This window comes from Myiozetetes cayanensis, unplaced genomic scaffold, assembly GCF_022539395.1.
Source record: "Myiozetetes cayanensis isolate MyiCay16 unplaced genomic scaffold, myiCay2020 scf18, whole genome shotgun sequence".
Taxonomy (NCBI): Eukaryota; Metazoa; Chordata; class Aves; order Passeriformes; family Tyrannidae; genus Myiozetetes; species Myiozetetes cayanensis.
This window is the reverse complement of record NW_026087389.1, coordinates 14318965-14342500: the sequence shown is the minus strand read 5'-3', so window position 1 is coordinate 14342500 and position 23536 is coordinate 14318965. Positions and strand designations below refer to the sequence as shown.

Sequence of the window (23536 nt, the reverse complement as noted above, 5' to 3'; positions counted from 1 at the left end):
CCTTGGCACAGCCCTGCAGGCGTGGGCAGGCAAGCCCTGGCTGTGCCCCCCTGGCCCTGACGCTGTCATCGGAGCACTTAGCAGGCAGGCACCTGGTGGCCACGATTCCGGAGCCTCGTTAGTGGGACTGGAATCTGGCCCTGGCTTGGGGGCAGGAATGTGCCAACCCCTGGCCCCGATAGCCCAGGCACTGTGGGGCTGGCTGGGGCTCCCAGGGCCAGCTGGGAGGTGGAGGGCAGGGCCAGGGCAGTGCCAGCCAGCGGTGTGGCTCAGCTTGCCCTGCAGGCACCGTGCTCAGGTGTTGCTTGGGGGTGCAGAGATGGAGATGTGGGATGTGTGCTGTGCCAGGGGGACCTGGTGCCCACTGCCCAAGTGGGCAAATCCCTCATGGGAGCGAGGGGGCTTTTTGGAAGTAGGCATGGCTCCAGCACCATTTTGGGAAGCAAGCATGGGGTAGAGAGAAAGGGTCCTTTTCTAGGTGTTTGTGCATTTTTGGGCAGCAGGGAGGGCCCACGCGCTGTGCCCGTGGCAGAGCAGGGCAGGCTGGCACTGTGCCCATTCCCAATCCCTCCCGGGGTCAGTGGCGTGTCGCAGGGCAGTGTGGCGCCATGCTGCTGCTGTCCAGACTGTGTGTCACCCTGCAGGTTTAGCGGGCATCAGGGCTGGGGAGCCTCAGCTGGTACCCAGGGTCCCCTCAGACCCTCCACAGGGCACTGCCTTTGGCTGGGGGCTACCCTGTGGGTACCCCCATCACTCCTGCATCTGCTTCCTATCAGCTGGGGGACAGAGCTGGTTGCACAGGTTTGGTGCAGGGGACTGTGCCAGGCCAGCTGCCTGCCCCCTCCCCAAACCCTGCTGCCCTGCACCTGCAGCCCTCCAGGACCCCCTTCTTTCCAGGGCAGGCATCTCTGCCCACAGTCCCTGTGGCAGAGGGCACCATCTGACCACTGTTTCCATCCCAACCTCACAGTCCCGTGCCACCCAGTCCCCCCTGGGGTGCCAGGGCCCCCACCAGCCCCCAGCCCGCTCCCAGTGTACCTTCTGCAGCCTCCCTGGGCATTGCTCCCCGTGCCCTGCGCCCGGGCAGCGTGAGTGGGCAGTGAAGTGGTGCGGGGCCCCTGGGAGCTGGGCACTGGGTTGCCAGTGCGCCAACTGCGCCGCTTAAAATAGGACAGTGAGAAACACGGTTGGGGGGGGATAAAAATAGCTGTGAGGAGGGGGGCCTGGTGGCGTGGACAGGGCTGCCAGCAGCACAGCGCCAGTGTGGCAAAGGGAAAGCAGGTTGTGGCAGTGCCCCGTGCCCCCTTTCCCAGAGTAAAGGGTCTGCCAGCTGACCACAGGATCAGGGCAGAGTCCATGCAGGGAAACTGAGGCCCCCTTGGACACATCCAGAACCAAACTGGGGTCTGTGCCATCTCTCAGTAGCAATGGCAACTGTACCCAGCCTGGGTGCATCACAGACACCCCCCTGCCCCAGCTTTGCCCACAAGGACCATGCAAACTCTGCCAGGCAGATTTATTTAAGTTAATGAGACCGTTAAGAAGTGCCAGCAGCAGTGCTGCCAGGGCAGGGGACCATGGTGGTCCCCAGCCCGGGTCACCAGCCCCACGTGCCCTGTGGCGGGCAGGTGTCGGAGGGCGGGAGGTCCTTACGCCCATAAAGGCTGTGAGTGTGGGTGGGCACCAGGCAGGAGGCAGCAGGGCCAGGCCGGACCCGCTGGGCACAGCCCTCGCCCACCCAGCCGCGGTAGCAGTGGCAGCGGAAAGCAGCCGGTGGGCCAGCACCGGGGCCGAGGTGCAGGAGGCTGCCCAGGTCATGGGGCTGCCGGCGCACGCAGCGCCCGTGTCCGTGGCACTGCCTGTAGCTGCACTCTCGGGCCGCCGCCATCACGTTGGCCACATAGGGGCCCAGGGTGGAAACGAGGTAGTGGCGCAGGTTGGCACAGCTCTCCTGGGGAGGAAGCACCAGTGAGAACTCGCCCCAGCACTGGAGACCCTCTGGCCACCCCTCCGCTGCAGACATCAAGGATGTGACCACCCCGTATGTCCCATGCCACCTCCTGCTGCCCACCACTGCTCCAGTGCAGCGCAGGGCTGTACTCACAGCTGAGTGGGAATAGGACATGTCTCCCCAGAGCACGAGTCCAGCTGCTCCCAGCGCTGCGCTCTCCCCGATGGTGTGCACCAGGTCAGCCTGCCAGGAACAGAGATATGACCAGGCTGGGGAGGCACAGGCTGCGTCCCTGTGCCACACAGAAACCCCTTGGCACACACATTACCAACTCTGGCCCTACAGTGCTTACCAGCTCCAGGAACTGGGGCGAGCGGCGGAAGGAGAGGCGAGAGTAGGCGATCACGGGCAGGAGGCCACGGGCCCCGAAGGCGGCCACACGCAGGGCCTCGCGCAGCCGGTGGTGGACGTAGCGGTGGCGCAGGGCAGGCGGCAGTGCTGGTGGCAGGTAGATGCTGGGGTAGAGGGCCGTAGAGGCAGCCCAGAGCCAGCCCAGCCGGTTGTTGCGCTGCACCTCTGCCGGCTGACACTGCCCAGTGTAGTTGGCCTCCTTGGCCCAGTTTCCATTGAGGCAGTCAGGGAAGCGGTAGAAACCCCAAAGCCCCCCCGGGCGCAGGGTCTGGCCCAGCAGAAGTGTCTCTTCCATCAGAGCCTGCGCCGCCTGCTCAAACTCCCGCCGGGCCAGCCGGAGCCGCCGCCGTGCCGGCAGGATGCCATGCCGATCCCGCACCCACTGCTCTGAGGCTGCCCGGTACATCTTTTTGGTCCCCCAGTTTTGGGCCCAGAGGGGCCTCCACTCCTCCCAGTCCACCACAGCCAAGCCATGGAAAGCAGGGCGCAGGAGGAGATGGATGTCCTCAGCCACCCTGGCGAGGTGGGCACTGAGAGGGACACACTGGGGGATGCCCCCATTGCGGGGGACACCCTGCTGTGACAGGTAGGGGTACAGCCCAAACTTGTTCTTGTAGAAGATGGTGATGTTCTGGCCCCTGAAGTGGCCACCCTGGTTCTCCACGATGCCATAGTCACTGAGAGGCAGCGCCACGCCGAAGCGGCGCTGGCAGCGCCCAGTGGGAACGTTCCACACCACGGCAAAGGGCTGGCCGCCTGACAGGGGCTCAGGTGCTGGGCTCTCCCCGCTGGTGATGCCCAGTGCCAGGCACATCCACAGCACCAGCACCATCCCACTTCACCGTCTGCCTGCGGGGCCAGCACCCTGCAGGGAAAGAAAAGCAGTGGCAGTGAGGCTGTGGGGCACAAGGGGCACAGCAGGCACCCCAGCCATGCTGGCACTGCCACCCTGGTATGCGGTAGGCTAGAATCAGCTACAGGTGCCAGATGCCCGGCAGGCACATGCTGCCCACCCAAAAACCCCACAGGACTTGGTAAACTTGTGGGTTTCAGACCCCTCCTGCCTCAGCACTGGCAGTGGGCACCTCTGCCTGCTGCACCCTGCTGTTGAGCCCCTTCCTGCCACAGACATGGCACAGCTCTGGAGTGGCACTGCAAGCCACAGACACTGGTGCCTCCATTTCCCTGCTGGCTCCCAGTCCTGCCTGTAGCGGGGGCACCATGACGCCCTCCTCCCCATTTCACCACAGCACCTTGCCCAGCTGGGTGCCCTACTGAGGGACCAAGCCCCACAAGAGGCGTGGTGGAGCCAAAGGTGCAGCTGAGTCCCTCACAGCCCAGGCAGAACCAGAGGGGGTTGGTGCCCCTGCCCAGTGCTGGCCAGCTGCCCGGGACAAGGGGATTAGGCAGCGGACGGGCCCAGGGGCCGCGTGATGCAGCAAGGGCAGCGCTAATCCCCCATGTGAGGCCGGACACTCTCCCTGACCTTCCCACTCCATGGCTGTCACTGATGATGGCTCCTCAGGGCAGGGGGGCTTGGCCATCTGCCCCCCTCACCGTGCAGTGCAGGGACCTGACCCCGCAGCCCCACTGCCATACCCTACTCCCCTGGTGCCCCTCCAGCCATAGCATGCCTTGGTTTACCCAGGGCTGCTCAGTGGCAAGAGCAGCAGCCCCGCTGGAGACCACCACACACCATCAGCCCCAGCTGCCCTTCAGTGATCCCCCTGAGTGGAGGAGACACTGGTGGGACTGGGTGGTGCTCCTGAGATCAGTCCCAACCCCACAGCCTAGACTGGGCCTGGCTCCCCACCACGCTGGTGGTCCCAGAGCCATGGCCAGGCGAGCCGGTGGGAGTGGAGTCAGCGTACCCAAGCAGGGAAGGGTGTGGGGACCCACCCAGCAATGGAACCAGAGTGAACGAGGGAGGCTGGGGGAGCTGGTGCCAGCCCTGAAGAATGGCAGGCAGTCAGGCAGCGCCACAGCAGGCAGCTCCTGCCTGCACTGCTTTTAATCACCGTCTTGGGGCCCCTGCCCCTCAGATGTCCTTCTTCATCCAGAAGATGGGGAGCCCTTTGGCATCTCGGTGGGGGGTTTCCAGAAGGCTCTGCTTGCTGTTCTCAGCCAGGACACCCCTCGCCCAGATCACAGTCGGTGGAGGGGGTGGTGGTGGGACAGCGAGGGGTGGGAGGGGAGGCGGGGGGGCAGAGGGTACCCTTGGCCTGATGGTGATGGCAGCACCAGATGGGGCAGAGAAGAGCCGCAGCACCTCGGAGGATATGGCGGGGCTGAGGAAGGCCACACTCTGCACCGGCTCACCCAGGACGTAGCCCAGGTGGGCATAGAAATGCTGCTTGTCGTGGGTGGTGAGGTGCAAGCAGCCAAACCCCTGGGCCCGAGCCCACCGCTCAGTGGCCTCCATCAGCCGCCGCCCGTAGCCCTGGCCCCGCAGCGCCCGGGCCACCACCACGCTCTCCACGAAGAGGTCACGGGGACGGCCGACCACGCGGGAGAGGCGGACGTGGCCCACGAGCTGGCAGGGACCCTCCCGGGGGCCAGGGATCTCGGTGGGGCCCCGGCTCCGCAGCAGCAGCAGGCAGACAGGAAAGGCGTCCGAGGAGCGCTGGAGCGTGTGGAGCCGCGATGCCCGGCTCTTCCCCCACTCCTCGCCCAGCAGATCGGCACAGGCTTCCAGCAGCTCCGGCCTCTGGTGCAGGGGGACCAAGCTGAGCTCCTCTGACACTGAGCCCATTCTTCTCACTGACAGGAAACCAAGCAGGCCACAGTTTAGAGGCTGTAGGGGAAAGACCGTGTGTGTCCCCCCAGCCCAGCACTGGCCCCAGTGCAGGTGCAGTTCCCCAGCAGTGCAGACAGATCAGTTCATGGGGGTTAGTGGCGGGTCCAAGGTCAAAACAACAGATCTGTGGCAGGGAAGCGGCACGTGGTGCCAGCTCCAGGAATCTGGAGTGCCAAAACAGCAGAGGGGCAGGAGACGCAGTGCTGGCCTTGCCCCCTCTCCAGCTCTGCCACTAGCTCCTGCCACCTGGGCACTTGTCAGACCAGCCAGCTCATGACATGTCCCCAGCATGGGGCTTCCAGGGGGCCCTGACAGCCTCTGAGGGGTCAGAAAACCACTACCACAACCACCATGTGGTGGGGACCCCTCTCCCAGCCTGGTGGCTGTTCCCATTGCGAAGGAGAAGCCGCAGGCAGGGAGGAACCGCCACACCAGTTTATAAAACGGGGTTGAGCAAACTGCTCCACTTCCCCTCTGGGGGGTGGGGAGAGCTTGGGCTTGCCCCCCACACCCTCAGGGTGCCCCCCAGTCACTCCCCTAGCTCTGAGACCTCTGACTTCCAGCTCAGCCTGCAATGACCCCTTGAGAGGCCAGACAGCACCCCAAGACCCCACTAGCACCGTGGGTGGGTGATGGTCTCCTTTTATCCACCCAGCAAACACACACCAGGACCCCAACAGCACCTGCCAGCCACTCACCCTGCCTGCACCCACCTTCCCTGTGCTTACCCTGCTCACTCTCGCCCTGCTCCCACCCACCCTGCTCTTGCTCCCCCTCCTCACTCTCAGCCTGTTCACGCTCCCGCTGCTCACACTCACTCTGTCCACACTTAACCTGCCCACACTCACCCTGCCCGCTCTGCCGGCTCCTGCGCCCTCGGTGCCTGCGCAGCAGCACGGCAGGAAGCAGCTCAGGCTCATGACCAACCACAGAGCCTGGTTCTGCTTCCCTGGTGTGAATGACACGTCTGTCCAGGGCCCCACGGCACCCTCACTTCCCCACCCTGCACCCTGACACAGGGCACTCATCCCGCCTGCACCCCCCCATCGCTCCAAACCACTCGGCACCCACACATGGTGCACAAACAGAAACGGCTTCACGCAGCTGATCGCTGCCCCCACCTCATGGCTGCACCTCCTGAACACACGGTACCCACCCCGCCACTGACCACCACCGCTGACCGTCGCTGACCCGCCACTGATCCATCGCTGACCACAGCACTGACCCAGCACTGACACACTACGGACCCCATCATCGTCCCACCACTGGCCTATCACTGATCCCACTGCTGACCCCACCACTGGCCCGTCACTGGTCCCATCATAGACCCCAACACTGACCCACCACTGCCCCGCCCCCGGGACCCTATCCCGTCCCGTTCCCCCTCCCCGCCGTGCCCGGTCCCGCCCGTACCGCTCTCCGGCCCCGCCGCCGCCGTCACTTCCCGCGCCCCGCCCGGCCCGGCCCGCCCCGCGCGCCCCCGGGCGGCCGGAGGACCCACCGCCCGCCCCGCATCCCGCTCCCGAATTCCCCTTGGGGAGTGCGGTGCTGGCACTGGACCCTTCGCATGTGACCCCCTGAGGTCCAGCTTGCTGAGTCGCCAGGCAGAGACCCCCTCTCTTCCCACTGCTGCCTTTCTGCTCCTGCTGCCTGGATGGATGGGGTGGTGGGTCCCTTGCCCACCCATCTTCCTCCACACTTCCCCTGGTATGGGTTCCTGCAGCCTCAGCCTGGGCAACAGCTCTGCAGCAGCCTGGAGCCACCAAGGCCAAAACTTTGTTGCCCCGACAGGCTTCCAGCCAGAGAGATTGGCTTCCCTTGTATGTCCTGGGATGCTGAGCTTGGGAGCAGCATCACTCCCCAGCTGGTGCATCTACCTGCACAGGCTGGGACAGGTCCTGAGCACTGCCACTGTGTCCCTGATGGTGGTGGCATCTCTGCTGCTCAGCAAGCTTCTCCAGCGAGGAGTCTGCTGGGGTACAAGCAAGCAGCAGTCTGAGCCCTAGGATGCTCTGCAGGTTGGGGTATCTGCTCTTCCCGAAATCTGAGAGAAGAGACCTCAGCCGGAATCCTCCAGAGAGCAGCTGGAAAGCTGATCCCTCCCTAAGCCTTACAGAAACCAGCACAAAGCATTCCCACTGTCTTTCCCTGCCTCTAGTAGTGGCAAGAAGAAAAGAAGCTGATTGTGCAAAATGAAGTTTCTTCCCAAAAGCAGATTTTAGCTCTTAAGAGCATCCCTTGTCCTAGACAGAGAGGTACTACCCCGGCACAGCCAAGGATGGGGTCCTGAGACCCCCCCCGAAGAACATGGGACGGGACCAGAGGCCGTGCTCCCCTGGCTGAGGGTCCCAGGGAGGTAGAAGGTGTGACGATGACTCGGGAAGCAGCCACACTCTGTCACTGCCACGATGACTCTGGGTCTGGGGGCCACCAGCTGCAAGGGGGGCTGCGGGGCAGGGCCCGAAGAGCCATGGGGGACAGAGTGGGGAGGGCCGGGGTGTGACAACCGGGCTCGGAGTGCGGGTCCCCGCGGCCGGGGCGGGGCTTACCTCCGTGTGGGCGGGGCTAAGAGCGGAGGCGTGGCCTGAATGTGAGGGGGCGGGGCGTCACTCTGAATGACAGGGGCGGGGAGAGGGGCGGGAAGGCGATGCCCCGGGAGCAGGAGGGCCAATGAGAGGCGAGGCCTGGCAGCCTGCAGCCAATGGGCGCTGCCGGGGGCGGGGCCCGGTGCCGGCGGGCGGCGGGCGGCCCCACGTGTCCCGGCAGCATGGCGGCGGCGGCGGCTGCGAGCGGCAGGAGGGCCAAGGCCCCGCGTGGGGCCGCGGGACGGCGGCGGCCGCGCCCGGCGGTGAGAGATGGCTCGGGGAGGGAGGGAGGGAGGGAGGGAGCAGGGCGAGCAGGGACTGCCCCGGCGGGGTGGCCGCCGTCGCGCGTTTGGCCGCGCCCGTTTCCGCGTTGATCGCCCGGTCCCGCAGGTCCCAAACGCCCAGGGGAGACCGCGGGCGGCGGCCGGGCGGCCCGCCGACGAGGAGGTGTCCAGCGACTCCGAGACGGAGAGGTAGGGGTTGCGCCAGGGAGGTGCCGGTACCGGGAGCGTGGCGGTGCCGGGGGTGCTCACGCACACGTGTCCCCGCAGCCTGTCGCTGGGCCGGCGGCGGCGAGAGGCGGCGGCGGAGGAGGAGCTGGAGGAGACGCCGCAGGAGAAGAAGCTGCGCCTGGCCAAGCAGTACCTGGAGGAGCTCCGCCAGCTCGGTGAGTCCCGTCCGGCCCCGGTGCTCCAGCGGGGCGGCCCGGGCGCTGGGCTCGGCTCTCACGCACTGTGCCACCACAGAGGAGGAGCGGGCGGAGGAGGAGGAGGAGGAAACCCAGCCGGCGGATCTCATCGGCCACCGGCTGAAGGAGGACGTGGTGAGCGGGGGGGCGGGCGCGGCCCCGTGGTCCTGGTGTCTGTCCCCATCCCGCGGGACCGGGGCTGGGGCCGCCTCCGCTGAGCCTCCCGCTTCTCCCCCAGCTCGAGCAGAAGGGCCGGCTGCAGCGCCTGGTCGCCAAAGATGTAAGTGCCCGGTGCCGGACCGTAAATGCCAGCTTTGGGCGACACTCCGGCATGGCCAGCACCCCATGGCCCTTCTCCTGCCCACGGTGCCGTGCTGGGGTACTCCCAAGCCTGGGGAAGGGGCCGGGGCAGCCCAGCTCACATCCCACTCTCCCTGCAGGTGCAGCCTCCGGATCCAGCCAGCATCCGTGTGCTGCGGGGACACCAGCTGCCTGTCACCTGCCTGGTCATCTCTCCCGATGACAGATTCATCTTTTCTGCTTCCAAGGACGGCTCCCTCATCAAATGCAAGTGTTCACCTGGGGCTGCAACTGGCTGTTCCCCAGGGGACCCCGCAGCATCAGGGCTGTGGGTGCCTGTGGCAGTGACTTAACCCTCGGCCGCTCCGGGAATGTGCATTGTTTTGGGATCTGTGGGAGGCTCGTTGGCACTTTTGGGAGTGGTTTTGGGTTTTGTGTGAGGCTCGTTAGCACTTTTGGGAGTGGTGGGAGGTTCCCAGAGGGTGATGATGGCCATGCCTTTCCCACAGGGGAGGTGGACAGCGGGAAGAGGCTGTGCGTGGTGCCCGGGGGGAAGAAGGGCACAGAGGAGCGGCACATGGGACACGCATCCCACATCCTCTGCATGGCCATCTCATCGGATGGCAAGTACCTGGTACGGGGACAGGGGACAGAGGTGGCCATGGGGACTGAGTCTCCTCCCAGGGGTGCTGGGGGTTATGTCCCATACCCAGATGTGCCTTGCCCAGTTAAGGTAGCCCCTACCCCCTACAGATTTAAGGATGGGTTCCCGGGACCGCCTGAAAGCACGTGGGGTGGGAATGGAGGCTGGCGTGGGAGTGGAGGGTGGGATGGGCTGTGGGTCCCTGAGAGGCAGGTCTTGGGCATCCCCTTCTGTCTGCCAGGCCACGGGTGACAGGAACAAGCTGATCATGATCTGGGACACAGCCACCTGCAAGCGCCTGCACATCTTCACAGGGCACCGTGATGCTGTCTCGGTGAGTCGGGGGCATCGGGTGCGGTGCCTGTGGGGCTGGGCAGCCCTGTCCTCCCTGGTACCCCTCCCTCACTGCTGTGCTGTGTCTGTTCATCTGTCTGCAGGGCCTGTCCTTCCGCAAGGGGACACACCAGTTGTACAGCGCTTCCCACGACCGCTGCGTCAAGGTCTGGAATGTGGCAGAGAACGCCTATGTGGAGACCCTGTAAGGCTGGAGGGGATCCCACTGACCCTGCGAAGGGTGTGCCAGCACCCCTGGGAGACGCAAGGCGAGGTGGCAGAGGACCATGCTTGCCACATCTCTTTGCCATCTTCTCCTCCAGGTTTGGGCACCAGGACGTCATCACAGGGCTGGACAGCCTGAGCCGGGAGTGCTGTGTGACGGCCGGGGGACGGGATGGCACCGTGCGGCTCTGGAAGATCCCTGAGGAGACACAGCTCGTGTTTTCTGGGCATCAGTAGGTCTGGGGTGGGAGAGGGGGCCGTGGGCAGGCATGCCCAGCTAGGGCAGTGGTGTGTGGCTGCCAAGCCACTCAGGGAGCACCCTGGGAATGCTGATACCCTGGTGAGCCCGTGTCTCCTGAACAGGATCCCAAACCTCACTTGTAACTGCTGGTAGTTGCCCCTTCTCTTCACAGGGGCTCCATCGACTGTATCCAGCTCATCAACGAGGAGCACATGGTGTCTGGTGCTGATGATGGGTGAGCACAGGGCTGGGGCACTGCCTGGGATGGGCAGGGTGCCCCTTCAGCCCCCTCACCCCTCACCTCCCCATCAGGTCTTTAGCCCTGTGGGGGCTGACGAAGAAGAAGCCGCTGGCGCTGGCTCGGCAGGCACACGGCATGCAGGACGCCCAGGGCCTGGAGCAGCCCTACTGGATCTCAGCAGTGGCCGCCCTGCGCAACAGTGACCTCCTGGCTACAGGTGTGTGGCAGCTGCTTTGGGGGTGTGGGAGAGGTGTTTCCTGCTCCCGTCCCTGTGTCAGGGTGCATGACAGTCTCCTCTCCCTGCCCCAGGCTCCCACAGCGCCAGCGTGAAGCTTTGGAAGTGTGGTGAGGGATTTCGGAAGCTGGAGCACCTCTGGGACATCCCCTTGGTATGGATGGATGGGCAGGCTGGGAATTCTGGAGCTGGGCTGGAAGGTCTCACTGCAGGGTCTCCCCTCCCTAGACAGCAGGAGGAGGCTGTGGGATCCCCTTAACCTGCCCTGTCCCTTCACCCTGCCCTGTCCCCTCCAGGTGGGTTTTGTCAACAGCCTCAAGTTCTCGTCATCTGGTGACTTCCTGGTGGCTGGCATTGGGCAAGAGCACCGGTACTGACCCCCATCCCTGGCACTGCCTGGGCGTGCAGCCCCCTTTCCTCCTGTGATTGCTGGAGGGTAACCCTCATCTCTCTCATCCACAGGCTTGGACGGTGGTGGAGAATCAAAGAAGCCAAAAACAGCATCTGCATCATCCCCCTTAAACAGAGGGCCACAACCTCTGACCCTGAGTCCCCTGGCAGCTCCTAGTCCCCCAGTCCTAGAGCCGCTGGAGCAGGTCATTCTGTCCCTGAAGCTGCACCTTGGTGCATCCTTGGTGCAGCCAGCCCCTTGGGGTTGGCAGGATGGAAGTAGGGGTTGTCACACAGCCTTGCTGGCCCCTGTGTTGTGATGTGGCTCTGCCCTCTGCGAGGGTCTGTCCCCGTCCCTCAGGTTCGGCTGGACCTGAGCTCTGGAACAGTCCATTTTGTAAAAAAAAAACCACCAAAACCACTTTATTTACATAAATTACAAAAAAAAAAAAATAATCACACTCTTGCTCACAGAAAAAATCTACTCTTAAAAACGTGGTTGGGCTCAAATACCTGGATCCCGTTACTCGCCCTGAGCCTCCAACGGCCCCCCCTGGGATCTGCAGGGGCTGGGGGCCAGTGGGAATTCACCCGCCCCCGCTCCTGCCCCATCTCCCACAAAGGGGTGAGAAGCGCCACGCACAGCGAGGGGAGCGATGGGGGGCTTGGGCCCAGCCCAGCCACGCTTGGCAGCTCTGCTGGGGCCAAAACCAGGAGGAAAAGTGAAACTGCAAAGCGCTGGGGAAGGGGTGACGTGGAGCACGGCTTGGCACAGGGTGACAGGGAAAGCACGGTGGGCGATGGGGCGAGGGCGGTGCGTGCCAGTGTGGAGGGAGACGAGGTATGGCATGGTTTGGCACAAGAAAAGCGAGAGTTGGAACGTGGCTTTGCGAGGGGGAGTCACCTCGTGCACCAGGGCTCAGTGCAATGGACAAGAAGGGGGTATTTGTGCCACAGTCAGTTCAGGGAATGGGGACGCACAGCACAGCTCGGTGCAAGGTGTGTGCAGTGTGCACTACGGCTCAGTGCAAGGGACAGAGGGACATTCACCATGGCTCAGGGCAGGGGGGTGGCAGTGCACAATGGCTCAGTGCAGGTGACGCAGAGGGACATGCGCCGTGGCTCAGTGCAGGGGTTGGGGATGTTTGCCATGGCTCAGTGCAGGGTACAGAGGACATGTAACGTGGCTCAGTGCAAGGGAAAGGTGACACGTACCGTGACCCGACACGTGGGATGTGTAGCTCGTGCTGGGGCAGGGGCTGAGCCTCCCGACTGCACTGGGCACTGGTCGGGCTGTGCCGTGGGCACTGCTGTCCCTGGGGAGGCAGCAGGGGTGCCGTGTGGCAGCACCACGGCCTGGCTCCCCCATCCTTCACAAGGACGACGTTGTGGAGTCCACCACCTCGCGACCATTGCACACCGTGGGCACGTACTGCGAGGCTGAGCCTGGCCAGGAAGGCAGCAGTCAGGGGTGGGTTGGGGTCTGGCAGCAGCACCTCACAGCACCCCACTGCAGTGGGCTATGGATATCCAGGATATGGATACCATTTCATCCCCCCAGCTGATGAAAGGTGCCCAGGTGTGGTCATAGCTCCTGGGGGTGGAGCGGAGGGTTCCCAGGATGGTGACAGGCACTTGGGGGCAGCCGAATCCCCTGGCTTGGGGTGGAGGTTGCCTGGAGTGGTCATGTCCCTCTGGGGCTGGGGTGGAGGATGCTGGGGGTGGCCACGTTCACTCAGAGCAATGAAATGCCCCCAGGAGCAATACCCATCTGGCAGTTGTGCTGTCCTGGGAGATGATGCATTGGGACAGGGAAGAGCCACTGGGGACATAGTATCCTCCGTCCTCCCCATTTCCCATCAGGCCCTTCCCCACCCCCACTTCAGGAGCCCATGTTGGGGTGCTCCCGCACACACTCCCCACCAGGAAGGGGATGCTGCCCCCCCAGCCCTTCCCCAGCCCCACTCTGCTCACCTTGGGACTGGCTGGAGCTGGCGGCTGCCACGCTGAACCGAGCGGTGCCCACGCGGTGACTGGCCACGTTCTTCTGCGGCTGGAAGAGTATGATGTGGAGCTTGGGGGTGAAGAGGCAGCCGAGGACCACGGTGCCGCTGAGGCTCACCGAGATGCACATGGTGGTGGTCTGGACCTGGAGACAGGGTGGGGGGGCATCAGGTGCTCCACCCACCAGCCGTCTGCCCCAAGGAGGGCAGGATGAAGCCTTCACTGTGGCACTGGCCAGCCCCACTGGGCACAGACTCCACCCTGCAGGGACATCCCATCACAGCCACACCACATCCCTCCATCAGACTCATGGGCAGAAGATGGGGAATGCCCTTATGGGATCATGTCACCCCTGCAAAGCAGGTACACACTGAGCGGCATCTCAGCCCTGCCAGTGTGCTGCTCTGGTGCAGTGCCTGGGGGCAGAGCCCAGGATCCCCCACTCCAGTGCCCACTCCCTCTGGAGGATGCAAATCCTTTCTGGAAGCCCACAACTGTAGCTGCCCCTGCTGAGTCCTCAAGGCCTGTCAGAAACATGTTTGGTTGCCCTGCCAGGGAGCCTGAGGTGCTGCATGGTGCATCCCATGCTCTCCAGTCCCTGGCATTGCCTGGCTCCCCAGGGACCATGCTGGCCCTGGGGTTGGCATAACTGGATGAGCCAATGACTCATGCTTTCATGTCACAAGGCTGAAGGATGACACATTACTCCTCCATGATCAGGCTGAGAGGGTCTCTTTGGGGTCTCAGGGCCATTTCCCATCCTCACCCTAGCATGGGAGAAGAGAGTGGGTCCTCTCTCCAGGACTCACTGAGCCCTCAGCCACAGCTTTTCAGGATCTTTCACCTGGTCCTGAATGCCCCAGTGCAGAGGTGACCATCAGTGCAGAGATGCACGGATGAAGACCCTTCCCCAGGCCCACAAATCTCCAAATCATAAACCCCATAGGGCCCAAATCTCCAGGACCACTTAGATCAAGCCCTATTAGAGCCCCCCCAAAGCACAGGCTCTTACACGGTAGTCGCTGGAGGTCACATAGAAGATGGGCAGGAAGGCCAGCCAGATGATGCAGGTCGTGTACATGGTGAACCCAATGAACTTGGCCTCGTTGAAGTTTTCAGGGCATTTCCGTGTCTTGAAGGCGTAGACCGTGCAGAGGACAATCAAGAGGACATTGTAGGTGAGCGAAATGAGCATGTTGGAGTCGCGGTTGTTGCACTTGAGGGTGACGATGTACCTCTTGTCGGGCTCAGTCTCCTTGCCCGTGCCGGGGGTCTCCACCAGCAGCCAGATGATGACAATGATGAGCTGGCAAGAGATGAGGGCCATGCAGATGACCACCTGCGAGGTGGGGCTTATGAACCGGGGGCGCTGGACCCCCTCCTTCACGCCGCTGAAGATCCTGGCGATGCGGTTTGTTTTGGTCAGGAGCGCCGAGTAGCAGACGGCGAAGGACGTGCCCAGCCCCAGGCGCCGGAGCGTGCACACCTCGGTGGAGGGCTTCGCGATGAAGATGAAGGTCATGCTGTAGCACATGAGGACCCCGGTCAGGAGGATGTAACACAGCTCCCGGCCGGAGGCCTTCACAATGGGTGTGTCATTATTCTTCACGAAGACTCCGATAACGAAGAGGGTGGAGATAAAGCCCAGACAGGAGATAGTGACGGGACCAATGGCCCAGGCATCTTTCCAGCGGATGTACTCTTGGGGCAGCTCATAGCAGCCATTCAGGGTCTCGTTGGGCCAGTAGCCAAGACCACAGTCCATGCAGGTGAACTCATCCAGCAAGTACTCGTAGGGCTGGCAGGGGATGCAGATCCAGCAGCAAATGTCTCCGGGCTGCATGCTCTTGATCTCATTCTTTTTGCAGGGGTCACTGCACTGAGACACAGGGATGGAGGTCTCAGCCCATGGGATGAGGCTGGTGTCGAGGATGAGCCCCTCTGCCCAGTAGCCCACTTTCTGGTACCGATACCGTCCGTCCACGTGGTGATAGTTGAAGATGTTGTAGCGGCCGATCCCATCACCATAGCGGTCAAATCGAACAACGCTCTCCGTGTCTGCTGGCCTGAACGGAGCTGGAGGGAGGACAAGGGGAGACTGTCACTGCCATGGAGCAGGAGAGCACTTGCTCCCAGCCTGGAGGCAGGACTCCTTCAAGAGTCACAGCCCACCATAGCCACAGCTCAACGTCCAATCTGTTTCTTGCCTTCACTCCCATCCTTGCTGCCTGTGCCCACATTAGGAGCAGGAAAGCAAAGGTGGAGAACTACCTCCCCACCTGCCTGAGAGCCTGTCAGCCCCAGCCAGCTCTGCAGGGGCAAGGAGGGGAATTGTGCACCCTGCAAGGTGCTCAGTGACACCTGAATAGCCAAGCTCAGCCCAAGCCATGGAGGACATGTTTCTAATCCACCCCAAAATATGTGAGTCCCTGATCAAGGGTATCCCTTCAGTTTAATCCCTGAAATGTGAATAAATCACAACACTTGCAAGCAAATGAACCAAGAAAGGGCTCTTTGTGGAGCGGGTCCCATCCAGCTGTAGCAGGATGGAATTGCTCACCACATATGTCTCCACTAGGGTCACAAGCCCCAAAGATGATGGTGGGCTGTTGGCACCCTGGGACAACCACAACTCATGGCGCACAGGTCCCTGCATGCAGGCAGGCTGGAGGAATTGGAGGGTCTTGGGTCAAATTTGGGTCTCCATCTTTCCCGTCCCACCAGCCATCCCTTTCCAGTTTGGCAGGCAAACCCCATCTCCACCTTGGACTCACCATCAAAATTAACATTGAGAATAAAGTCCTTGTAGAACCTCTTGCCATTGACGGGCTTCATGGCATCACAGAGTTTGGTGTCATTGGGGCACAGTGCCCGGTGCATGTTGTGGAGTGAGTGAGCCATGGCATAGACTGCATTGACCACAAACGTGATCTTGGACTCTGGCTCAAACTTGCCTGTCTTGAGGGAATACCGGCTACAGTCTGGCGTGTGGAAGCTGCATTTAAACCTCTGTTCCCAAAACTCCAGAAACCAGGGATTTCGGCTGTTGTTGTAGGGGTGCAGGTTAAGAAAATAGGTAGCAAACTCCTTAATGGGGTAGGCTGCCAACTCGATGGTGATGGCTCCCTCTGCCACCGCTTCGCTCCCGGCCACCACGCTCTCCAGGGCTCCCCACCCATCGCTGGCCACCCACATGAAGGACACATTGGCTCTCTGGGCAGCCGCCAGCAGCTCCCGGGCGTCTTCACTTCGGGTGAAGAGCACGACCACTCTGGCATTGGGCTTCTGCAGCAGAGCCCGGACCACCCCGTCGTAGGTCTTCTTGTTCATGGAGCGCCCCACCTTCTCCGAGGTAGCGATGCAGATGTTTCGCATGCGGGCTTCTTGCTCAAAGGCCTCAATCCCCGTCTCCCCATAGTCACCCTCCGAGGCCACGGTGGAGACGTAGGTCCAGTTGAAGAAGCGGAGGATCTCCGCCATGGCTTTGGCTTGGTAGAAGTCTGGCGGGACGGTGCGGGCGAAGTAGTCATAGCGGGACTTGTCACTGAGCTTGGCACTGGTGGAGGCATAGCTGATCTGTGGGATCTGGAAGAGTCTCAGCAGGTTGGCCACCTGAGTGGAGGAGGAGAGGTGAGTGCCTGAAGATGGGGCCCAGCAAGGGACATTCCCACTGGAGGACCACTGCCCAACTGCCCAACATCCAGTGTTGCACAACCACGGGGCTGATGAGCAACCCACCCCAACCTGGAGCTGGTCTGTGGAGGGACCAGAGAAGAAGAATGGATGGCACATTTACAGAGTGCCTGAGCCCTCAGACATGCTCATTTCTCTTTTATTTTTTTTTTTTTTTTTTAGTATTTCAGACACTGTCCTCTGAATTTGGGTCTGTGGAGAGGACAAATAGACCTGTGGTAAAAGCAGAAACTCTGCCGTGGGTGACCTATGGGAGATGCTTGTAGACAAGGAGAAAGCCAGGATGCCTGGCAGCCCCACAGCACAGGGTGGGAATGGTTCTGAGGGCTGGAGGCCAGGGCAGAGCCCCCCACCCAGGCTGGGGGATGCTGCAGAGCTGGGTCAGGGGACTGCCGCATCCCATATTGGGAGCCCCAGCAGGACTGGCACCTTCCAGCGCTTGGCAGAAGCCCTCGTTAGCTTCAAAGGGGAAAAAAGCCTTGCTAATGAGGCTGTTAAAACCCAGGCTCTGGGGGCAACAAGGGGGGCTCGGCTGTGCTGGCTGGGCTGCAGAGCCAGCCCACATCTCCCTGCTCCCCAGGCAAGAGACACGGCTTAATTAAGGTGGACAAATGATCTCAACAACAAAGTCCCCTAACGGCAAGAAGGTCCCCGAGCGCAGCAATGCCGCTGCCAGTCTGCACCACACATGGGAGCTGCCAGCCCTCCGTGCTCCCCCAGTGACCCCCATGCTCCCCAACCAGCCCACACTCTGCCCCTGCTGCCACCTGCCTGTCCAGGGCTCAGAGAGTGCCCTTTGCTGTGGGGACACACAGGGTTCCCAGCAAGGGAAGGGACATATGGCCAGGTGGGCTGGACCGGGATGCTGCCTCCATCATCCAACCCCAGCTTCCTCCACCCTGTGGCTGGGGGATGCAGGGACCCCGGGGACTGGGAGAGATAGTCTGACATGTGCTGGGGACTCGTTAGGTCTCAGCGAGCCCATGGCTCAGTGGTCACCCCCAGGACTCAGCTGGGCCTGCTGGCTGCTGCATCCTGGGGGGATGCTCTTCTCCCTGCCAAAGCCAGCCCCTGGGTCCACAGAGCTGTGTTTTTGGGGACTGAGCTGCACCCCATCCAGGGTGACAGCCTGGTCCAAGGTTTGAGGTGCCTGTTGCCAGGCGATCACAGGACAATGGCCCCCTGTGCCCACCCTGCCCTGGCCAAGCAGCCCTATGACTGAGCCCCTCAGAGGTGCACAGCCCTTGCAGCCAGCTGCACATTGCAGGCTGGATTTTGAGGGGCAGAGGGCACAGTGCTGCTCTGCCTGCCACAGCAGACACGAGTATCAAGATCATCCTGGGCTGAGGAGCTGTACCGTGTGACATGCACCACCCCCACGTGGGACAGGCTTGGCTCCCATGGCTTATGGAGGGTGTGGGGTTTCCCTCAGCTGGGATTCCTGGGCAGTACCTGGATGGAAACGTCACTGTAGGAGCCCCCGATGACGCCGGTGATGGCAGTGGGCACGTCATCGTGGACAGCGTAGGAGCCATCAGGGCAGATGTGCTCGGAGCCGTCCACCCTGGTGAGGGAAGCGCGGACAAAGTCCAAGGACTGCTCCAGGGCATAGGTGTCCTTGGAGCAGGTGTCGAGGATGTGGGCACCCAGCTTCACCCCCGGCAGGATGCTCCTGTCCTTGTTGATCTCATCCAGGGCGAAGAGCATGGCCTCCAGGCGCTGGATGCCCCGGTGTTCATTGATCTTGCCGCAGTCTTCGCCCCCCACTCCTTTCTCATGGACGGGGAAGAGGCCCCCGATCACCAGGTCCCCATCCATGCTGATCTCCTTCTTGCCAGCCATGCCGTGCCCTGCAGCCAGGCAGGTGGCCAGGTGCATCAGCCACAGCCAGGCGGCCAAGGGGACCGCCATGGGGTGTGCTGGCACCGGCCAGGTGACCCGCGCCACCCCGTGTCACCTGCTGCCACCCTTCAAGGCAAGGGAAGGCAGTCCCCAGGCATTGGGTGGCGGGGGGTGGCGCGGCGTGGTGTCACTGAGAGAGGGGTTGTACCACCTCGGCAGAGCCCTCGGCACCTGGAAAAGCAAAAGAAAAGCTACTGGGTCTGTGGGCTGTAGGGCGAGACAGGGACCATCCCCAGGGGCAGTGTCAGTGCTGCACGGACAGGCAAGGGCATGAGCCTGCCTGTGCCCCCCAGCCAGGGTGCCCTTAGGAAGGAGCCACCTGCAGAAGGGTGAGGTGAACAGATGCAATAGCTCCCACAGTGACATGGGATCCCCAGTACACACACAAGTGACAGAAATCCCAGGGGACAAGGAGGGGCGCAGGCACCAGTCTCCCCACAGCACTCACGGGGATGAACTGGCAGGGGGGTGGGCACTGAGCTGGCCCCTCTGACAGCACTGGGCAGAGCAGCCTGCCAGGGGGCAGCTTGCCAGCCCTAAAATACCAAGGAAGGAGAAAGAGCCAAGGGATGTCAGCTGGCACAGGGAGCCCAGGCTAGGTTTGTAGAACCAAAGCTGGCTCCAAGCTGAGACCTCGACACACAGAGCAGCATCAGGGGTGCCGACATCTCCCAACCTCCAGCCAAGAGTGCTGCCAAAAGCAGCCGGCCACGAGCTCACCATGCCTGCAGCACCCAGCACCCACACTATTTTAATCCCTACCCATAACCATGGAGCCCACCCGCCCTGCTGCTGCCCCCAGGGCTGCCCGTGACACCAGGGCCAGAGCAGGGACTCGCCACTGGCTTCGTCCTCCCGCAGCAACATGCGGGGCTCTGGCAGTCTTGGTGCTTCAGAGTCTGTTCTCTCACCACCGCCCCTTCCTTCCCCGTATACTAAATTCAGAGATTTCAGTAAAAGTAAGAGCCAGGTTTGCTGACTCCCTCTGCAGAAAGCACGGAGGCACAGGGGAATCAAAGGCTTTTGCAGCAGGCAGGCCTTGTTTTGGCAGGAGATGCAGTCCCCTCGGAGATCCGTTGTCTTTTCCCAAATCACAGGAGAGATTTGTTTCCCATTTGAAGCTGACTGCTGAAATCCCAAAGGGCTGGTGTTTCAGGGGCCATGGGAGAAGGAGACCCCTTGGCAGCCCAGAAGCCTCAGGCTGCTCTGGCATGGGAAGCTGCCAGTGCTGCGGTGGGACCCAGGGTTCGCCCGCAGCTCAGCAGAGCTTGTGGGGGTACACAGGGTGGGAGAGTGATGCTGCAGAGTGCTGCCCCCCCCAAAACTCCCCACAGCCAGTACTGAGGCCACTCTCCCCCAGCAGGAGCAGAGCCCCCATGCTGCTCCTGGACAGGCAATAACTGTGCTGGAGAAGCCCTCTGGCAAGCAGCTGGAGCTGCTGGTGATGCCCAGGGGGATGTGGGCAGCAGTGTGGCACAGGATGTAACAGGGTGGAGTGGTGAGACACATGCAGACCTTCTCCTCCATGCCCCAAAGTGCCTGTCCCTGGGTGCTGCCTGCTGGTGACAAGCCCCCAGCTGACTCAGGACATCTACGACCTGACCTGTCAATTTGAAGGAGTTTGGGGAACAGGCAAGGAAGAGTCCCTGCCTTATTTCAGACAGTGCATGCTTTTAAAGGACCCGGGGTTTCCTAAAGCAGGAAAGAGGGCACAGGCACTTGGATTATTGATGGAGCCATCGCCAGCAGGCTGAGCCTGACACAGGGGTCTGGTGGCACCAGAAACCCAGGTCCTTGTGGTCCAGTTCTTCTGGGGCAGCTGGCAGGACCTACCACACGAAAGGCACCTTCAGGCCAAGCTCCTCTGAAGGGCAAACCGTCATCTACCCTGATGGATGCGTGAGCAGGGCTGCTGCCATTCCCGCAGCTGCTCAGCTGGGCTGGCATAATGCCGGGGGGACAGCCCGCGGGAACCTCTGCAGAACATCTGGGGAGGTGAAGCATCAGGCAGGGCAGAGCCAAGTCCATCCCGACGGCCACAGTACCACAGTACGGTGGGAAGCTCCTGCAGACTGCGGGCAGCCTCCCTTTCCAAACGCATCACGAGTGGGGTGGGTGAGAGGGGGCCGTGACTCCTCCGTGCCCTGAGCACTTCCCACTCTCTGTCAGGAGCCCTGACCCCTCCGATACCAGCAGCGCCTCTGGGAGTGGGTGAGACCTGGGGCTTGTGCGAGAGCGGCAGCGTTGCGGGGGCGCAGGGGGAATGTCACCTCCCATGGGGGTCCCAGAGGTCCCACCGCCGCTGAGCTCTACCAGGACCCCCCACCTCCCCCTTGCTCCACGGGCTGCCAGCCCTGGTGCCCCGCGGGGCCGAGGCGCCTTCCCGGGGCGCTCCCCCGGTGCCCCCCGCCACGGCCGCCACCCCACATCCTGTCCCAAACGCTCCCCGAGGTCCGGCTGCCCGGGCACAAACACAGCCCCCCGCAACGCCACTGCTCTCCCCGGCACGGACACCCGGAGGGGAGACCCGAGGGAACAGCAGGGGCGGGGAGGGTCTGCCTCCGCCGTGCCGGGCTGTCACCCCGCTTCCCTGCCCCGGTGCCGGCGGGCAGCCCCTGCCAGGAGCTGCGGTGACGGGTCCCGCTGAGTCCCTATTGCGGGCTCGGCGCTGCCGGGGCACAGAAGGAACGGAGACCCCCCAAGACCTTCTCCCGCAGCCTCGCGTCGTGCGCCGGGCAGCGGGGAGCGGCGGGAGCGGCCCCGGTGCCACCCGGACCGCCCGCACACCCGACCCTCCGGAGCCGGTGCCGGTGCCCGGGCTCCGCTCCGCTCCCGCGGCTCCGGGAGCCCCGGAACCGGGCACCGTTCGCGGAGCCCCGCCGTGCCGCGGCCCCGACGGCTGCGGGGGATCGCCGGTCGCGGTGCCGCTCTGCAGCGGGCACCGGGGCTCTGGAGACGGCGGAGCGCCGCCGAGGAACGGCGGGGCCCGAGGCCAAGGGGACGGGAGAGCTGGCGTGGGACCGCAGCCCTTACCTGGGGGATGTGCCAGGAGCCGGAGCCGGTGCCGGTGCCGCGGCTGCCTCGGAGCTGCGGCTGCCGCCGCCTCCCGCCGCCGCCTCTGACACTCCGCCAGCCCCAGCCGAGCGGAGCCGCTCCGCCCCCGCCCGGCCCGGCCCCGGCCCCAGCCCCCGCCCCGGCCCGGCCCCGGTCCGGCCCGGCGGGCAGCGGTACCCCCGGGGCCGTCTTGCTTGCCCTCCGCTCGCTCCGGCACTGGCAGGGCCGGGCAGGGCACCGGCGGGGCTGGGGCAAAGCCGGGGGCAGATGGTCGGGTCCGAGCAGGGCACGGGCTGGACGCGGGGAGGGCAGGGAGGGAACAGGCAGGACATGACCAGGGAAGGCTGAACACAGGCAAGACAGCCAGATCCAGGCAAGGGTTGGCCACACTGAGCCAGAGGACATGGCCAGGAGAAGGCAGGGCACAGCCAGATCCAGGCAAGACACAGGCAAGGCATGGCTAGATGCAGGCAAGGGATGATCAGATCCAAGCTGGGCCGAGGCAGGACAGGGCCAGAGCAAGCAGGATCTGCTCTGCACCCTGGCAGACATGGCAGGGCACAGCTCAGCACCTGCTCCCCCGGCCTCAGAGCCCCCAGCTCACTCCCAGCCCAGTAAGAGGGGTTCCAGCCCCAGTTCAAGCTCTACAGCCACAAGCTGGTGTGTCAGATGCTGTTCCTCCCTTGCCTGGCCTGTCCCCTCTCCTCAAGCCCTTGGGAGGAGCCCAGGGGCCAAGCATCACCCCACTGCCCTCCTGCGCTCCACACAGTCCCCAGCACTCACCGTCAGTCCAAGCATCAAGATGGGGAAGGATTTGGACCATCTAAAGACAGAGACACTGGCAAGGTTTAGCTTTCCAGGTCTCCACTACTTACCAAACTCCTAGAGCCATTCGGCTGCCCAGGATCCTACTTGTCCCTTTGCTGGCAGCCCAGGTGTCCTGGAAAGCTGTGACTAAGGGACAAGAATGAAACAGGGGACAGGAGTGTTTCTGGGGCATCTCACTCAGGAGTCCCACAGCAGCAGGACCCTAGACCCCATCAGCCTGTCTCCTTTCAAGACTGTTAGCACAGACAGAGCAGGACACTGGGGACAGGAGGATGCCTGGGCTGGGCAACCTTTTCACTGCAGGGCAGGGGGTACAGAGAGCTGGGGAGGACTCGGGATGTGCTGTGCCAAGGGATGCTGGCCCTGCCATGGCCCCACCTCTCCCCCAGCAGATGGGACCTGGCACCAGCCTCACACACACCTTGTCACTGGCTGCAACGTCCCGACTGCCGCTTCGGCTTTGCCGAGGATGATGGCAAAGCCTCCGTGGCCCCCATCTTCAGGAGGGTTAGGGGACCAGCAGCACTGGGATCTGCTGTCTGGCTCCAACCCCCACAGAGCCTCAGCAAGGTATAAATATTTCAGGGGGCTTGGCAGTTTTGTAATAACCAGCAACAAAGATAAACACTGGGAAGAGCAATATTTTTCCATGTGGGCTGGAGGAGTTTAATATTTTATCACTCAGTGCACAAAATATTTATGAACAATCTCATGTCAATCACTGGATAAGAACTAATCATGACCTTTCCAAGCCAGGGAGGACACATTCCCACCACAGAGGGACAACCAGGCCTCATCAGCTCCTTGCACTCCCACCCCAAATCCCGGGTTTTGGTCATGTCTGACCAACAGGAAACAATCCCTGGGCTGCTGGAGGCACCAAAGGCACTCAGCAAAGTACTCTGGTATCTGTTATTGTCCCGGGACACTATGGCAGTGATGTCCAGGCTGCTTCCTTGTCCCAAGTTGGAACTGGGACCAGCATGGGCAGCCCTCCCTGCCTGCACTCCACAGC

The 23536-nt window shown here is 62.9% G+C and overlaps 4 protein-coding genes across 10 annotated transcripts in view; 1 reads left to right on the top strand and 3 right to left on the bottom strand.

Moving 5' to 3' along the window:
• LOC126638709 (hyaluronidase-3-like) overlaps positions 1–6414 on the bottom strand; it is an 8076-nt gene extending 1662 nt beyond the window's left edge. For 3 of the 7 annotated variants that reach the window (XR_007628661.1, XM_050312812.1, XM_050312814.1), the window contains exons 1-2: positions 2304–3199; positions 2105–2194 (exon numbers count right to left, since the gene is read on the bottom strand). Coding sequence is in view for 6 of the 7 variants with exons in the window: in XM_050312812.1 (XP_050168769.1) it covers positions 2105–2194; positions 2304–3194 (981 nt within the window). In the remaining variant the exon portion in view is untranslated. Of the gene's footprint in view, positions 1–1502; positions 1952–2104; positions 2221–2303; positions 3228–4380; positions 4505–6315 lie in introns of those variants that run through there. The other 4 variants (XM_050312811.1, XM_050312810.1, XM_050312813.1 and 1 more) reach the window with 4 other exon arrangements.
• On the bottom strand, positions 4401–6597 carry NAA80 (N-alpha-acetyltransferase 80, NatH catalytic subunit). Its single transcript, XM_050312818.1, has 2 exons — positions 6573–6597; positions 4401–5122 (listed from the first exon to the last, which is right to left on the bottom strand). Exon 2 carries the CDS (start codon positions 5112–5114, stop codon positions 4401–4403), a length of 714 nt encoding a protein of 237 aa, XP_050168775.1. The 5' UTR covers positions 5115–5122; positions 6573–6597.
• A 1329-nt stretch (positions 6598–7926) lies between these two features.
• On the top strand, positions 7927–11356 carry RRP9 (ribosomal RNA processing 9, U3 small nucleolar RNA binding protein). The gene is made up of 15 exons (XM_050313288.1): positions 7927–8007; positions 8135–8217; positions 8296–8411; positions 8491–8567; positions 8671–8712; positions 8873–8999; positions 9242–9366; positions 9617–9709; positions 9813–9913; positions 10032–10166; positions 10347–10409; positions 10487–10632; positions 10725–10804; positions 10947–11020; positions 11113–11356. The coding sequence occupies exons 1-15, from the start codon at positions 7927–7929 to the stop codon at positions 11216–11218; spliced, it is 1449 nt and encodes a 482-aa protein (XP_050169245.1). The 3' UTR covers positions 11219–11356.
• Positions 11357–11433: 77 nt separating this feature from the next.
• Positions 11434–21791, bottom strand: GRM2 (glutamate metabotropic receptor 2). Its single transcript, XM_050312809.1, has 6 exons — positions 21673–21791; positions 18190–18810; positions 15819–16656; positions 14057–15120; positions 13015–13189; positions 11434–12486 (listed from the first exon to the last, which is right to left on the bottom strand). Exons 2-6 carry the CDS (start codon positions 18646–18648, stop codon positions 12413–12415), a joined length of 2610 nt encoding a protein of 869 aa, XP_050168766.1. The 5' UTR covers positions 18649–18810; positions 21673–21791; the 3' UTR covers positions 11434–12412.
• Between the last annotated feature and the right edge of the window lie 1745 nt (positions 21792–23536).

What these genes read in the sequence shown, in the direction of transcription:
- NAA80 (XM_050312818.1), bottom strand. Translation starts at nt 5,114, where the DNA reads ATGGGCTCAGTGTCAGAGGAGCTCAGCTTGGTCCCCCTGCACCAGAGG.
- RRP9 (XM_050313288.1), top strand. Translation starts at nt 7,927, where the DNA reads ATGGCGGCGGCGGCGGCTGCGAGCGGCAGGAGGGCCAAGGCCCCGCGT. An exon ending in CTCGTGTTTTCTGGGCATCA is followed by an intron (nt 10,167 to 10,346) that starts GTAGGTCTGGGG and finishes TTCTCTTCACAG; the next exon opens with GGGCTCCATCGACTGTATCC. An exon ending in CAGTGACCTCCTGGCTACAG is followed by an intron (nt 10,633 to 10,724) that starts GTGTGTGGCAGC and finishes TCCCTGCCCCAG; the next exon opens with GCTCCCACAGCGCCAGCGTG.
- GRM2 (XM_050312809.1), bottom strand. Translation starts at nt 18,648, where the DNA reads ATGGCGGTCCCCTTGGCCGCCTGGCTGTGGCTGATGCACCTGGCCACC. An exon ending in ACAGTGACGTTTCCATCCAG is followed by an intron (nt 16,657 to 18,189) that starts GTACTGCCCAGG and finishes TCCTCCACTCAG; the next exon opens with GTGGCCAACCTGCTGAGACT. An exon ending in CAGCTCCAGCCAGTCCCAAG is followed by an intron (nt 12,487 to 13,014) that starts GTGAGCAGAGTG and finishes CTTCCTGGCCAG; the next exon opens with GCTCAGCCTCGCAGTACGTG.